At 38.9% G+C, this 17,513-nt stretch overlaps 1 protein-coding gene across 3 annotated transcripts in view; it reads left to right on the top strand.

The window, feature by feature from the left end:
• ALPK2 (alpha kinase 2) overlaps positions 1-17,513 on the top strand; it is a 177,581-nt gene that overhangs the window by 114,059 nt on the left and 46,009 nt on the right. For 2 of the 3 annotated variants that reach the window (XM_036741840.1, XM_036741841.1), the window contains exons 8-11: positions 1,604-1,731; positions 1,836-1,871; positions 10,526-10,800; positions 14,626-14,714. In XM_036741840.1, coding sequence (XP_036597735.1) covers positions 1,604-1,731; positions 1,836-1,871; positions 10,526-10,800; positions 14,626-14,714 — 528 coding nt within the window. Of the gene's footprint in view, positions 1-1,603; positions 1,732-1,835; positions 1,872-9,292; positions 9,373-10,525; positions 10,801-14,625; positions 14,715-17,513 lie in introns of those variants that run through there. The other variant, XM_036741842.1, reaches the window with a different exon arrangement.

The following is a 17,513-nucleotide window of genomic DNA, read 5'->3' as shown; positions in this document are numbered from 1 at the left end:
AGAGCAGGAACAGAGGATGGTTTAAGTAAATGTGGTGGGCTGGGGAAAGAAATGTAGAGCAAGCTTATGAAACAATGAATTTGTTGAGGCTTTTGGTCATTTCCTATTCTAAATTCACCTTAAACACTGCATGCATGTCTAACCATATTGCTCCATTCCTCTAAAACCTTAGATGGCTTCCTATTTTCTCCTGGATAAAGACTAAACTCTGTGACCTGGAATTTAAGGATCTCCACAATCATGGCTTCAGTCTATCACTCATAGCTCTCTCCCACTATTCCTACTCCCTGGAAATGATTATTACTAGCCTATCTCCGAAGCCTATGATCTGTATATTTGGTACTCTTGCCAACTGGAGTATTCACCCTTTCATGAAAGTGTCTTTTTTTATATCCATACCTAGTGTACTCTCTTCCTTGTCCCAACCAATATCCTGTTGAAATCCTACTAGTCCTTCAAGATCTAATCCAAATGCCATCTCCTTTATGAAACCTTCCATGATCAAGTTAACCCGAAACCCCCTTTCTCAACTTGGAACTCGTAGGATTTTATTTACACGTGTATTCATGGTTTTGCTTTGTCATTGTTTGGTGAGTAACCTAACTCTTTTATCTCCCTCACCAGATTACAAGCTGTGTGAGGCAGAGGCTAGATCTCTTTCATCTTTGTATTGCCTTGAGCATCTAGTATGGCAGTGTATACATAGTACATTTACTGAATCCCAACTAACCCCAAACTAAAAAATCAAGTAGGGATTTTTTTCTTTTCTTTTTTTTTCTTTTACTAAACCAAAGCCTTTTCCCCCCTCCCTCGTCAGTCAACAAGCATTTATATACCAGCCACTGCGCTAAGCACCGGGGATGCAAAAAAAAAAATCTCCTGCCCTCAAGGAGATGACAGTCTAATGGAACATATAGAGAAAGAATTTGAACCAAAAAGTACCAATACATTTTTAAAATGATTGAACTAGAACAAGACACAAATATCAAAATGATATTCACCAAACCAAACATGAGGCGAAGAGTCGTTTCATTAAATATTTATATATTGAATTAGGTTTTAAATTCACTAAGGAGCTCACTATTCAAAGAAATGCCACTTTTAATACTTTTGTAAGGCAAAGAACCCTCTCGTAGTATAGATAATTGCCCCTTGATTGATCCATTTGGTCAGATTCAATTTTGATATGCCTGGTTTTCCTAAAGCAGAACACACATACAGTATTACTATGATTGAGGGGAATAAGGGCAGTGTGCAAAAAGTATGAATGGAAATCCAGAGACATCTCCATCCATTTCAGTGATTTATACTACGATGGCAGATTTATTATCCTAATGGACAGGCAGATTCATATTTCATGATGTTGCATGAATATTAGTGCAAGATCAGGGTTGTTAAAGCCAGTAGGCCCTTTTACAAAATTTAATGGGTCAAGCATTCCTTACAGATAAATTGTTAAACAACACACCACAATGGAGGGCTCCTCTCAGTTTATCGGTTGCAAAAGACAGGAGAAGGGGGAACAGGAGTTTTTCCTTGCAGCTTAAGGATATGACACTTTAAAATGATTAAGTTTGTAAATGTTAATGTTTTCCATTATCAGTGCAGGAGATAATTCAACTGTGTCCTTGGCCATCGTTCAGGCAAGTCAAAAAGACCAGGGCTTGTATTATTGCTGCCTCAGGAACACTTATGGGAAAGTGACAGCTGAATTTAACCTGACTTCTGAAGGTAAATCTCAACTTTATGCTCTCAGATGGAAAGTACAGTTACAGTAATTTCACTGATGTTCCTGGTCCTACAGCCTTTCTCTCTCATCTTTTGTCTCCTTTTAGTTCTGGATCAGCTTTCAAGTCATCAGGATATTAAAGGTAAGTCAATATGGGCTGTCAGAGAAAATGGGTTCATGAAATAGGCACCTCCTGGGATGAATGATGGAAATAATGCATTCCTTCAGACAGATAAAAAGTAGACTAGATAAATTACAAGGGTGGCTGGAAAAGTGAATGGCAACCAATAAGCCACTTCCATCTCTCACTCTGTTGCTTTTGGGTAACAATATTCATTGCTATAGTTTCGCCAAATTATTAACATCCTGGAGTTTTATCATTATCAGAGATAGGGATTAAGCAACACTAGTACTACTTTAAGTTTATTGATATCTTTTGTTTTTATGACACATTTCATTTTTCCAGTTCTAAATTCAATTTTATTTTATTTTTTGTTCCAAATTCTCTCCTCATCCTCTACCCATTGAGAAGGTAACAAAAACAAAATCCATTACAGATATGTATAGGCATGCCAAACAAATTTCCACATTAGCCATGTCCAAAAAGAATCAGGAATAAAGAAAGAAAGAGAAAAAAAATATTCTTCAGTCTTCATTATGAGTCCATCAGTTCTCTACCTGGAGGTAGATATTATTATGTTTCATCATGAGTTCTTTGGAATTGTGGTTGGTCATTGTGTTAATCAATTCAAAGCTGATTATCTTTACGATATTGCTGTTAATGTATAGATTGTTCTTTTGGTTCTGCTCACATCACTTTGCATCAATTCATGAAACTCTTCCCAGGTTTTTCTGAAACCACCCCTTTCATTATTTCTTACACTCAATAGTATTCCATCACATTCATATGCCACAATTTATTTAGCCATTCCCCAATTGATGGGCAGCTCATCAGTTTCCAATTCTTTGCCACCACAAAAAAAACTGCTATAAATATTTTTGTATATATGGATCCTTTTTTCTTTTTCTTTAATTACTCTGGAATATAGAACTAGTAGTGGTATTGTTGGATCAACAATTTAATAGCTTTTTGGGTGTATCTCCAAATTGCTTTCCAGAGTGATTGGACTCACCCAAAGCTCCACTAACGGTATATTAAGGTGCCTATTTTGTCATATCCCCTCCAGAATTTGTCATTTTACCTTTTTGTCATTTTAGCCATTCTGCTAATAGTGAGTTGGCATTTCAAAGTTGTTTTAATTTACATTTCTCTAATTATTCATGAATTAGAGCATTTTTATATGACAATAGCTTTGATTTCTTCCTCTGAAAACTCTCTATTCATATTCTTTGACCAGTTGTAAATTGGTGAATGCCTTTTATTCTTGTAAATTTGACTCAGTTCCCTGTATTTTTCGAAAAGAGGCCTTTATCAGAGAAACTTGCTGCAAAATTTTCCTAGTTTCCTGCTTTTCTTCTAATTTTAGATGCATTGGTTTTATTTGTGTGAAATCGTTTAAATTTTATGTAATCAAAATTATCTATTTTAACTCATGTGAACCTCTCTATCTCTTGTTTGGGCATGAGCTCTTCCCTATTCATAAAACTGGCAGGTAATTTCTTATACAGACATTTTGGATATATTCCTCCCCCACAGTGAGCCTTCCCTTGTAAAAAGGGGGGAAAATAAGCAGAACCCCCCGTCTGGCAGAGTAAGCAATATTTAATTCCCCATTCCCATAGTCTCCTACCTCTATAACAAATTTAGGTTGGTGCATTTTCTCATTTCCTGTCCAGGTTAAGATTAGTCATTATAATTGCGCAGCATTCAGCTTTGTTTTATAGTTCTTTTCATTTACATTGTGATCAATCTGTATATCTCTCTACACGCATATACATATATATACTTTTTTCTAGTTTTACTCACTTCACTGTATTAGTTCATATAGTCTTCCTATGTTTGTCAAAATTCCTCATATTCATTGTTTCTTATATTTTTTAGCTTCTTGGGGTATGCGCCTACCAATGGGATCTCAGGGTTAAAGGCTATAGACCAGGGATGGGGAACCTACTGCCTCAAGGCCACATGTGGCCCTGTAGGTCCTCAAGTACAGCCCTTTGACTGAATCCAAACTTCATAGAACAAATTGGGTCTCACTTGAGGACCTAGAGGGCTACATGTGGCCTCGAGGCCATAGGTTCCCCACCCCTGCATGGACATTTTAGCCACTTTTTTAAAAAGTATAGTTCAAATTATTTCCCAGAATTGTTGGGCCGACTTACCAACAGCGTCTAAGTATTGCTGTTTTTCCACAGCCCCTCCAACATTGATTTGTTGTTTCTCACAGTGAAATAATATTCCATTGCATTCTTTTACAATTTGTTCAGCCATTCCCCAAACAATGGAGACCCATTTTGTTCCTAGTTCTTTGCTCCCACAAAGTGTTGCTATGAATAGCACTAATGCTATACTAAGCGTTCAGAATGAGGACTTTCAGGTTTGAGCTTCTGTTTGAATGCGTCTATCATGTGTCGATTTGACAGTTGAGGGCAACCCCTCCCCCCCCCCAAAAAAAACCAACAAAAAACCCAAGTGCCATGCACCAAGATTAGACTTTCTTCCACAATTCCACCTCGCTCTTTTCTGCATGAGCTCACAAGCCACCCCTTTCACTGCTTCCATTGGCTGTTCAGCTGTGGATGCTGATAAGCACATTCCCCAAAAGCATCAGGTATTTGGCAAGAGCAAATCCTTTCATCTGCACTTCAATGCAAATGGAAGGAGGGTTTTGATGTTTGCTTTTGATACCCACAAGGCTCTGAGCTCAACAAAGGCTCAGGAGCCATTCCTGAATCTGCTCACGTCCAGATCATCTCCTCCACTGAATGTTCCCTGGCAAAGTGCTTTTCTGCAGCCTGTCTCTCCTCAGGGAAATTTCACCCTCTGTGCAGGGTAGAAAGTGCAGCTGATTCAGGAGAGAACTAAATTTCACTTCAGTTAAAATGCTTTTGGGTCATTCTGATGGTTTATAGCTTGTAATCATTCTAAAACAAAACAAAATACAAGACAAACCAAACCCCAAACTTACAGTTGAAGAGATATTTAATGAAATATTTGTGAAAACACCAGGAGAAGGGTAATTAGGATGTGTAGAATAGTTTGGTCATTTAAGGTAATGGGCAAAGGATGCTTCAGTCAGGAGGCATTAGGTGCCCTGGAAAAGAGCACCGGTGTGGACATCAGAGCATGGAAGTTCAAATCTCACCTCTAATGATTACTCCCTATTTGATTGTGAGCAAGTCATTCAGTCTTGGTTTCCTTATCTATAAAATGAAAAGAATGCACTAGATGGCCTCTTTCAAACTCTAGATCTGTGAATTTTTGTCCTTCACTTGGGTCTAGGAGAAATTGTGAAGCAGATATTTTTTGGATGGGACCTTTGATTTCATTAGTATAGGAATTCCCTTTAGAAATACATATTAACACCTGTTCTACAATTTATAGTCTTAGAATATTGCCTTGGGTACTGAGAGGTTACGGTGCAGGGTCACACAATCGATCTTTGTCTGAGTCAGGACTTGAACACATCTCCTTGTTCTCCTGAGGCTAGTTGTTTATCCCACTTATACTAGATTCTTTTTATAGTGTTACTGAGTTATAAAAAGGGGACAACTTGAATCACAAGGAGTTTCTGACTCCGTATCAGGAGGACCTTTCTAACTATTAGAGTTATTTCAGGATTAAATGGCTTGTCTTGAGAGGCAGTGAATTCCTCTCACTAGAGTTTTCAGTAAGAGGCTGCATGATCACTTGTCACTGTTGAAGATGAAGGGATTTAGGCTTCAGATGGGCACTGGATTGCTTGATCCCTGAAGTCTTTTGCGGCTCTGAGATTGTATGTCTGTGACTTCTGGTACCTTGGAACAAAACTGTCAGAGCAGAAAATAAATTTGCTTCTAACCTTGATGATGAGTGCTGTACCTGCCAGTGGCCTCCAAGCAAAAATGTCAGCCAGACCTCTCTCTTCATTTGTAAATCACAAAGTGGAACTCTGAAGTAGAGAGGGGCCCTTTCTTTCAGTCTCTACAGGAATGGTTTTGTTGTGGTCTATATTGTCATGCTTACTTCTGCTTGGTTAGTCTGGGTTTACACATTCGGGTTTTAAGACTGCTTGTTTTTTTTAACTGCTTAGGAGAACTGAGCCTGCAATTAGGGTGAAGATGTATCCCAATGGCAGTGGTACCTTGGCCCTAGCCCCATAATAAGACCAGTCCTTCTCTAGTCTAGAGGTCTCTTAGGCTTCAGACCCACTCCTCAGAACTTCTGGCTCCCCTGTGACTATGATTACCAGGCTCCAGTTTCCACAGTTCTGTGGGGTGGTGAGGGCCACACCCAGGCTTACCCTGCCTTTTTATGGTAGAACAGAAACCACAGCATGAATTGCTTCTTTATTAGCTTTGTATTCAGTTCCGGGGTGCTCCTGTCTGCCCTTTCTTACTAAATGTCTTCTGAATGTAATTATAATTTCTTCTTACAGCTTGCATTTTGCGAATTGCTCTCTGATTCAAAGCTAATAAAGCTAAACCCATGAGAAACTCCAGAACGAATGTCATGCCAGCTACAAGCAATAAGCTGTGCATGACGACATTATTAAGGCTATGGATGTATTCGGAAATCACTTTCCTCTTGTTATCTTTAGGATCCACATTCTATACTATTGCCTCCAGGCTCTGCTCCTTCTGTCTAAGTTGAATGAAATCTGTGGCTTGTAATAAAGCCTTCTGGAAAGCTAAGATATTGATTTATATTCAACAATTCCAACAAACAAACCCAAAAGAGTTTTTGGCAACTCATGGCATGCTTCAAGTTTTATTTAAGTACTACACTGGTAATTTCCTGTCCAAATGGTGCTTTTGGTTTTTCTCACAATTTTAGGCTATCTGTTCATCTACAATGTGGAAGATATTTAGCAGATAAGAAGTTTGACTAGAACAGTATTCAGCAAAATTATCGTAAAGGAAAAGTTTAGCTCCATCACCTTTCTCTTCCTATCCTTCCCACCTTTTTATTTTTCTCCTCTTCCTTTTTCCCCTCATGTCCTGGGTGGAAAGGAATCTAATTATTTCCTTAGCTATTAGGGACTTAATATGTTCACCTTCCCAAGCAACACATTAAAGCATTTATCTTTTAAAATGCCTTAACCCAAAGGAACAAATCACTAATGGTAGAATTTCAGGCATAGGCTGAGAATTGTTAGAAATGCAGCAGGTCTATAAACACACTGTAGCTTTGCGTGTGGATTTGGAGTTAGAAGGTCTGGGTTGAAATTCCACCTCTGACATGTGTGACCTTAGGAAAGAAACATCAACTCTCTAGTCTACAGTTTTTGTTCTTCTATTTTTTTTTTATTTCTAAAATGAAGACTCTGTGACCTCAGGCCCAATCCGTCTCTCTCTCTCTCTCTCTCTCTCTCTCTGTAATCCTAAGATCCATTTGGAGATGCTTCACCTGCAAATACTCTGTACTTAGAAAATAGTAAGGTAGATATTAAACCACAATCTCAGGCTCATATGATCATCATTTTGGGGCAAGAAGCAAGGATGTGTTGAAGCCAGTTCTAACTGGCTTTCAAGAGCCAATTGTTAAATTTTCAGTGTGAGGATTTATGCCTCAGAAATCAGCAAATACTTCAAATCAAGTTTTAATTTAATGTTTTGTTGTTTGTCTAGACTGAAGAAGGTGATGGGGAAAAATGCAGATTAAGCTTGAAAGTATATCCTGCTTTTTTAAGAGAGCAGATTGTTAAACACTTACCATTTACCATACCCCTAGCTGAAAGGGTCCATGGAAGTCATCTAGGGCCTTCCTTCTCTAGCCCTTCCAAAACCAAAGAAGGCACCTTATGTCTTCTGACTACAGACAAGGATCTTTTTATGTTGAATTGCCAGACTATAAAGGAAAGAGAGCTAACCCGGTTTTCTTCAGCACTCCCAGGCATCTTCAGGACAGCTGGTGACTATAAAACAGCCAATTTAAAACCATCGCTGGCTGGCAAAACTTATATTGCTAGCTTAGCTAGCCAGCGATGTTGGTAGAAAGAGCAAAAGGGAGCATTTTCCAGTATTTTTATATGGCAAATAACCATTACTGAAGCTCCATTAACAAAAAATTCTTGCACATCAATCTAGTGTGTGTGTGTGTGGGGGTCTTCTCAAGGCCCCCAATCATGCCACATTGTTGTTCGGTCATGCCCAGCTCTTCATGACCCCACAGACCATACTCTCCATGGGTTTTTCTTGGCTAAGATACTGGAGTGGTTTGTCCTTACTTTCACACCACATAGGCAATTGCTTATTCCACCTCCCATAAGGCCTTATAGAGACAGCCACCATAATAGTTAAGAGGGCTGGCCTTGGAGATCAGAAGACCTGGGTTCACATCCTGCCTCTGACCCATACTGGCTGTATGACCCTGGGCAAGTTGTGTAACCTCTAATATACCCCAGAGATCCTCTATGAATATATGCAACATAGATGTCTCAGAGCTATATCCCCAGAGGAAGTTTATGTGTTGGAACTTCTTTTCATTGATGGAATCACAGATCCAGACAGAAAACAAAACAAAATGAACAAAGCAAAGCAAGGACCAGAATAGGGACCAGTTCTTAGAATATTTTTCTAAAACCCCTGCACCAGATTCTACCTCGTATTACTCTCTTAAGTGTACTGAGGGATGCTGTCATTTTAGCCAAAGGGGAAGAGAAGGAATGAGATTGGTGTTATTTCTTCTGTTGCTGTGTCAAGCAACCCTGATCTGTGGCAAATCATAGCAGAGCTGCTGATGGTGCCCCATCCTCTGCTCTGCTGTTGCTGCAACTTTTCCTTCCTATACCCCAACATGTTCATCTGGATAACCATCTTCTTGAAGGATTGACTGAACTAATTTTGGAGTTCTGCTTGAGTTGAAGAAATGCTTAATGCTTTCAATAAACTGAATTACACTGAAATGTTTCATTAATTAATTCTAGGTACCACTGGCTTTTAAGCAATGGGATTGTGAGATGTAAAGACTTGTTTTTAAAGAGACTTATTTTTGTCCTTATTGAGTTTACTTTGTTCTCCTATTGAGAGTCAGGGGCCACTCTATAGAATTAGAAATAGTCATGCACAAGAACTGAAAAGTCTTTATGTTGTATATAAAGATGGTTATTCTCTTGTGCAAAGCATCATTAAAAAAATACATACACATATACATACACACATGTGTATATATGTTTGTGTGTAATATATTTATATGTATAGATATTTTATATCTATATGTATGTATGTATATGTATGTGTATCTATGAATAGAAAGCCTAGAGGATTACCCTGAAGCCTACTTATGGCTGATGGAAGCGGTTTCTCACCATTTTCCCCTTTCATATATTTTATCTTAGTCTTGTAAACAAAAGAGAAATCTCCCTATTTCTATCATTGTTGTATGCTTGGTCCATTCTCATATACTCCTAATTAATGCTCAAACACTCAGGCAATCCAATATGATCTCTTTGATTTTGATAGCCCAAAGCTAGACTAAATAGAAACCAAAGCTTCCTCCTGATACCAGAGCAGGGGAGAGTCTGTTTTGTCTGCTACTATCCTATCTTCTTGGGGCCCAGAAGAACAAGAAAGAAAAATCACATAGCAGCAGCAAGAGACTACAGGCCTGGATGACAATCTCATAATGGTAATTTTCATCATCTCTGCCTTCCCTGGTGGCTAGCTCTCAAATGAGGGTCAGAATTTTCTATTTAAGAAGTCCTCTAGTCCCTTCATTCCCAAACTCCTTTCTGATCAATAATTAGTTCTATATACAATTCAATCCCTGACAAATAGCTGCAAGCCCCTACAGTTTGGACAACATGGCTTCTGACCCAAAGAGATCATACTAAAAGAGAGACAGAGAAACAGACTCTTTTTTCCCAGGGTATGATATTTGAAACACATATAAGCAGAACACAATAAGATTTTTTAACCCAAAATGTAAATTAGTCTTAGCAAAACCAGTGTCACTTTTTTATTGTAAGCTTGAGGTATATCTGAGCATCTGTGTGGGGTAGTGAGATAAGAGGCCTGCATATTGGGAAGACCTAGATTCAGATCCTGCCTTTGGCACATACTGTCTGGATAACTTAACTACTTATTGCATCATGGGAACTCTTCAAGACTATACACTGCAGAACACTTGATCTGCATTGACAGGGAAGGTTTGCGTACAAGAAGTTCCTCATACGGATGACTTATACCAACCACTATAACCTTGCCCCAACCAAAAAAAACCCTAAAACCTTATATAACTATTTCCAGTCTTTTCCCCCCAGTTTCTACCTTCCTCTGCCCACTTATACTTACTTAGGCACTGTTCTTATTCCCATTTCTATTTTCTGGGGACGGTGTAAAATCACCTTTCTGATTGGCCTCCCAACATTTGCTTCAGTCAATCTTGTGCCTTCCATTTTCCTCTTACTGATCAAGCACTGGATCTCCCTCTACCGTTCTTCAGGGACAGAGCTCTTCTGTTTATTTAGTTCTTCCTTACCTAATCATCAATTCATTTTTGAGTTTGCTTTATAATATCATAATATTTGTGTACTTAGGAATACACAATTTAAAAAATTACAAAAGCCTTTATATCAACCACTTTCCTTCTCTCTCTTTGGTTGATACTGTTCTTCATATTAAGTTATGGGTGAGGGTTGGACATAGGCTTTAGCTAGAGCTGTTCGACTAAGCCAAAACCATTCTGTGTTTCAGAATTTGAAGAGATTGAATTCAGCCAGCTTATCTTCAGAGAAGACTTCATCAGTGACAGCTATTTTGGGGGCAATCTTCGTGGTCAGATTGCAACAGAAGAGCTCCACTTTGGAGAAGGGGTCCACCGCAAAGCCTTCCGAAGTAAAGTGATGCAGGGCCTTACTCCCGTGTTCAGCCCTGGCCATGCCTGTGTACTCAAAGTGCACAATGCAATTGCCTATGGGACCAAAAACAATGATGAGCTTGTCCAGAAGAACTACAAACTTGCTGCACAGGTAGGGCCTTCTTTCTCCCAGTAGAGTCAGCTTCAAAAGATCATCCTTGGGGCGGCTAGGTGGCACAGTGAATAGAGCACTGGCCCTGGAGTCAGGAGGACCTGAGTTCAAATCCAGCCTGAGACACTTGACAAACTCACTAGCTGCGTGACGTTGAGCAAGTCACTTAACCCCAATTGCCCTGCCTTCCCCCCTCAAAAGATCATCCTTCAGGGTTTGAGATTTACTGATGTTGTAAGTTTAAAATCTAAGTCAGGGTCTATGGGGCTTCCTCTAAGGTAGGGGTCCTTAACTTTTTTGTGTCATAGACCCCTTCGGCAGTCTGATGAAGCTTACGGAGGCCTTCTTAAATAATTTTTAAGTGCATAAAATAAAATACGTAGTATTACAAAGGAAACCAATTATATTGAAATAAATTATCTATCTACCTATCTATCTACTTATCTAAACAAATCCATGACCTTCATTTTAAGAGTCCCTAATCTAAATGAAGAAACTTGGAAAAACCTTCAGCCAAGGACTTCTTTAGATCTCTGATTATTAGGGACCTGCTTTGATAACTTATCTCTCCCACCAGATCTTCACAATTAAGGTTCGGACTTCATACAAGTTTCAGAACTTTTTGGCCAGGTTTGGCCAGGCCTTGGAAAAGTCAGAGTTTTAACTATATTTCAGTTTTTTGGGGGAAATGGCCCATTTAGTAAAGCCAGGGCCACACCGAGAAATCCCTCCTTCCCAAGACTTTATTGAGAGTCAGGGGAGACATTAATTCTTGCTTGAAGACTCAGCTGTGTGTGCTTCTGCTTGGGCATTTCTGCAGCAGAAGCAGATATTTCACACCCTCGGACTATTTCAGAACTTTTTTGGGTTGTTTCAGCAGAATGAAACAGAAAGAGAGTAATTTAGTGGCCCTTAACATTATGAGACTTTCTCACTTGATGGATGAGCAATAAGTTCTCATGAGGCCAGCCAGTAATGATTGTTAAACTCCTGCTAACCAATTAAAACCATTGTTCAAAGGTGACTGATAGCTCAGTTAGTCCATAGCATTAGTGGGAAAAGAGTGGAACGGTGCTAGATTACCATTTTTTTATGTACTAGAAACTATTTCTAGGGCCCCATTCAGTTGCTGTTCCTATATAGCCTGTGTTGATATCATCCCTCTTCCTGTAAACTCCTAACATATCCCCTGGATTTGAATCCACACTATTCTTTTACGGATAGATAGAAAATATATTTGGAAATAGGTATTCTTGGTCACACCAAATCTCACAGGCTCAAATCCCTGAAGATAGCCTAGAAAAGGACTAGTCATTGAGAAATTCAGCAGATACAAATTTCCTTTCCTTCTCCCTTATTTCTTTTTTTTTAATTCCTTTATTTTATTCTGAACTTAAGAAATAAAACAAGCATTTCCATGACAAAGTGGAATAGAAAAACAACAGATTGCACCTAAAATTGCAAATCCATTATGTACAACTTATTATTCCTTTCAAATATACATCAAAGTTATCAAGTAACTTTCTTTTATTTCCCTTCCCCCCTCCCCAACTTCCCTATCTATTTCTACCTATGTTTGACTCAATTCAAGATATCAACTTAGGAAATGATGATAGGTTGAAACTTTTGTTACTTTACCCGATTTCTAGCACAGTTCTTAAATCAGACCTAGGTCTGCAAAATACTATTTGAAGTAACATAAAGGCATTCTCTCTCTTTTGATTGTTTACCTCTGTCCTAGCACTGGCCTGAGAGTCAGTATACTTGGATCCTAGGTTCAGATGTGCTACTGAATGGCTATGTACTTTTGGTTAAGTCAACTCTCTATGTCTCTGCTTTCTCCTCTAGAAAATTAAATGTTAGTCTAACCCTTAGTCTATGATCTCAAATGTCTTCCAACTCCACAATTCTGCCATTCTAAGATGTTCATATATCATTTTCATATATATCATTTTTGGCCCTGAGTCAGAGAAGGCTACCCCTATTCTTTACACACAGAATTTTGTCCATTTCTATTCATTTTGATTCAAAATATCACTCCTTCCCCTTTTCTAAAGTTTATCCCATATACCTCAACCACTTCTTTAACCCAATTATGATGAATTTCAGTAGCACCCAGAGCCCCACTTTGAGAAATGCCCTTATGCCCAAGAAAATGTAGATTCAATAGTATCCAATCATGTTTTTTCCAAACTAGCACCTCACCATGGTATTATGAATTATTTACTTCTCAAATGACATTTTTGAAAATGGGATTTCAAATGCAAAACCCTACTGAGTTCACAAGGTTGGTGATCTTAATTTCTTCACTCATCTCTTGCCCCTCTACCAATCATACTAGTTCTGGTTTTAGGTTGGCTCTAACTGAGCATGCCTATCAGCAGCTACTCTGGCATCAGAGTGAATGTATCATATTTGGAGAGAATTTCTAGGTTCATCCAATTCAAACCATTATCTAAAACATGAATCTCATTTATAGCATCCTTGGAAAGTAGTTCTCTAGGTCAACTTCAAGCCCTGTGGTGATAGTGAATTCACTTCTTCCAAAGGATTTCCATCTTTTTAAAGCAGTCCTAATTATTAGGAAATCCTTACTTATTTAGTCAAAATCTGCCTCCCTATTGGTTCCATCTGTTGCTATAAGTTCTCCCCATATAGGCCAAGGAAAATAAGTCTAGTAATATTTTTTCTACCTGACAACACTTCATGTTTCTCTCAAGCCTTCTCTCTTTAAGGTTGACTGTCCCAAGTTCCTTTAAGTGATTTTTGCGCAAAATGGTTTCAAATTTCTACATAATCTTGATTGCCCTCCTTTGGATGTATTACAGCTTGTAATTGTCCTTTACAAAATGTCATTCCCAGAACTGAACATTATACTTCAGATATGTTCTAAGCAATGCAGAGAAGATAGCATTTTTTTTGCAGCTGGTACAACAAACTATTGACTCATTGAAGTTTGCAGTCCACCAAAATTCTTAGGGATTTTTTTAACGTGAACTACCTGAGAGCATGTATTTTCCTTGTCTTATACTGGTGAAGTTGATTTTTTTTGAACCTATTTAGAACTTTACATTGATTCATACTAAAATATACTTTATTTGATTTCATCTATAGTTCCAATTCCAGGATGTTAAGATGTTTTTTCATTCCCATTCTTTTAATCCAACATTTTAACCCTTCCTTCCATTTTATTATTTCTACAAATTTGATAAGCATGTGATTTGTGCCTCTGAATATGTCTCTGAGATAATTTGTCCAAGGATTTAGAGCTCTTTTGATTTCTTAAGTTTTTTTTGGATTTAATTATTTTTATTTTGAATGTAAACATTCAAAAAGAAGCATTTCCATATACAAGGTAGAACACAAAAAGAAGATTGAATATGAAACCATGTACATCCATTTCATACTGCTTATTTTTCTTAAATTATATAATAAATTCTACACATTGCTTTCAAAAACTGCCTTGTTTATCTGTGCTCCCTTTGAAAGTCTTTCTGTTCTCTTCTGTACATTTTAAAAAAAATATTTTGATAGCTCTCTCTCTTTATTGATAACTCTCACCCTCCACCCTTCCCACCTTCCCAGACTCCCAGTCTTCCAGTTAAAGATCAGGGAGAGAGAGAGAGAGAGAGAGAGAGAGAGAGAGAGAGAGAGAAGAATCTTTGTAATAAATAAGCATAGTCGAGCAAAGTGAATCTACCCAGCAGCCATGTGCTATGAGAATGTGCTATGTACTGTATTGTAAACATGCTTCCTTATCCTCACCACGGATTGCTGTGGCTTTCTCCTAGTAACATGTATTTTTTGTATCTCTTGGCGATATAGGAATGTTATGTCCAAAATACTGCCAGACAGTATGCCAAGATTTATGCAGCTGAAGCCCAGCCTTTGGAAGGCTTTGGAGAAGTACCAGAGTGAGTAGCCATGTTCAGGTTTGTAATGTCCCCCATCTGTCTCACCAGAGATTATACTAGAGGCAATGGTGGGGTAGATATGGGAAAGAGGGGCCCAACAATACAATTCATCCCAAGAATCCCAGGGCCACAGAGTCACTTCCCTGTCCCAAGAAAGGAGAGAGAAAACCCATAAACCCACAAAAGTAAAGCTCTCACCTCTACAGGGGCCCCTTATCCCAGCCATGCTGCATGTGATCTCATTCAAGGGACAGCTAAGATTAATGGAAGGCCCCTTGACTTACATTCAATTAGAATGAATATGATATGTTGTTTATCTGAGAACATAATACTTCTGACTTCTCATCCTGAGGATAAACACTTCGAGTTGTTTTACTAGGGGCAGCTAAGTGACCTGGTAGATAGAGTGCTGGGCCTAGAGTCAGGATGACCTGAATTCAAATCCAGTCTCAGACACTTAATGAGTGATCCAGAGAAAGTTACTTAATTCATGTTTGCCTCAGTTTTCTCAACTGTAAAACAGGGATAATGACAGCACCTACCTCCCAGGGCTGTTGCGAGGATTGAGGAAGATAATCGTTCTAAAGCACTTAGCACCATGCCTGGTGTATAGTGAGCACTATATAAATGTTAGCTGTCATTGGCTATTAATAACATGAGCTTCCATTTGCATACCACTTTACATCTACAAAGTGCTTTTATATATTACAATCTCATAAGAGCTTTGCAATAACCCAGTGATGCGAATATATAAATATGCATTTGTGTGTATATGTATATATATTCAATGTTTATATCTATTTTGTCTATATTAAATGTGTTTGTATTTTCCCCAATAGTTAAGTTCCTTGAGGTACTTTCATCTTTGTCTTTATCTTGGTCTTTGACCAGTGTCCATCACAATGCGTGACGCAAAGTAGGTATTTATTAAATGCTTAAGGGAGTTTTGCGGTGACTGGACCCATGATTCCATTGATATATCAGTGCTGACCAGCAACTTCTCCCCAGCTGATAGTCTTAGAGGTTAACTGACGTGTCCTCAGGGTATATGTCAGAGACAGTACTGGAACCCAGGTCTTCCCGACTCTAAGGCAAGCAACCCCACCCCCCATCCACAGTGAATGCTTGTGGATTGACCGATTGAAGTTTATAAAGTTTATAAAGTCTGCAACCTCGAAAGGAAGTGGCAGTGTCCCAGAGCTCTTAGATTGGAAAAGAACTGAGTTCCAATTCTGCCTCTGAAGTTTATTAGCTGAGTGACCTAAGGAAAAATCATTTAACCTTTCTGATGTTCGGGCATCTCCCTGTGACTCTCTAGTAGCTTATGTGTAGGTGGCAATCTGTGAAACTGGAGGGAATTCCAACATCTACGAAACTACAGATCCCCACAGTATTATCCTAAGGTACGCAAAGTACCTTCTTCACAATAACTTTGTAAGGTAGGAGCTGCAAGCGTTATTGTTTCCATTCGACAGATGCATAAATTGAGTCTTGGTCAGATTAGGTGACTTACCCAACGCAGCTATGTCCATTGGTCACAGCTAGTGAGGGGTGGAGGTGGTCCTCTAGCCCAGGGGCTTCTTCCGTTCTACCACACTGTCTCTCTTCCACTTTAGAGGAATAGGGACTAGACCTATGATTTCTTTGGAATAGGGGATTCCATCATGAGGAAACTCCTTCTACCAAAGTAGGTCAGTATCTCTGCAACTTGATATCACGGAGAATTAGTTACCTAAAGCATTGAGAGTTAAATGACTCACCCAGGGTTATACGGACAGTCTATGTCAGATGTAGGATTTGAACCCAGTTCTTCCTGGTTTTGAGGCTGGCTCAGCATGCACGAAGCATGATGCCTCTCATGCCACAAGCTGTGGTGCTTTTTAAATGTTCCAGGAGCTCTTTCCACAAAGAAGCCCTGTGAAATCAACAGTGCAAGTGTTATTAGTCTCACTTTATAGATGAAGACCCTTTAAGTAACTTGCTTAAGATCACACCCCTAGTGAATGGCAGAGCTGAAACAAGAATCAAACTCCTGGCTCCAAGTCTTGACTGTCCTCTGTGCCATGCTGCCTCTGCGTTGGTCATGGTAGATTCCCACATTAGCCACACACCCTCCACCAGTCTTTTTGATGACCAGTGGTATACTTTTGCCAGACATCTGGTCAAGGTTAGAAGCAGAGTCTTTAGCCATAGAACCTCTGAAAGCTAAGTGACCCAAATGGGCAGTGAGTCCCTGGCCATGGCTTCATTAATGAAGCACAAAGCTCTAATCCTTTGAGCTAACTGGCCACAGAAAAGAAAGAATCATAATTAAGCATTGTGATGCTCTCTTTCATATGAATGCCAATAAATCCTATTTACAAAGCAAACACAAAACCCCATAGAGTCTTAGGGAGATAGATCCAGGCTCATTCACATTGTTTTTTTTTCAGCCCACTGCCTAAATATTTGTCAAGCCAGCCAAAAATGTTAGGTACCCAAGATATGTGATTGCCTGTTTATTTGTAAGGTCAATATTACATGTTTGTGTACGCATACACATTGAAAGAAGGAGTATATGGGGTACACTGAAATTGAAACAAGAATTATGAAGAAATGGATCAATGAATGAAAACTGAGGGAGCGATTTGGCAGTATTTTATCAAGTGCCTACTATGAGGGAGGGATTACGAAGATGAGTAAAACAAAGGCCCTGCCATCAAGGGATTTATAATAGATTAGTAGGGGGAAAAAAATCAAGCACATGGACTACTATAACATAAAGCAGAATAGATGGTACAGCGGATAGAGTCAGGAAGA

This window comes from Trichosurus vulpecula, chromosome 1 (genome assembly GCF_011100635.1).
Source record: "Trichosurus vulpecula isolate mTriVul1 chromosome 1, mTriVul1.pri, whole genome shotgun sequence".
Classification (NCBI taxonomy): Eukaryota; Metazoa; Chordata; class Mammalia; order Diprotodontia; family Phalangeridae; genus Trichosurus; species Trichosurus vulpecula.
This window is presented reverse-complemented; position numbering and strand designations above follow the sequence as displayed.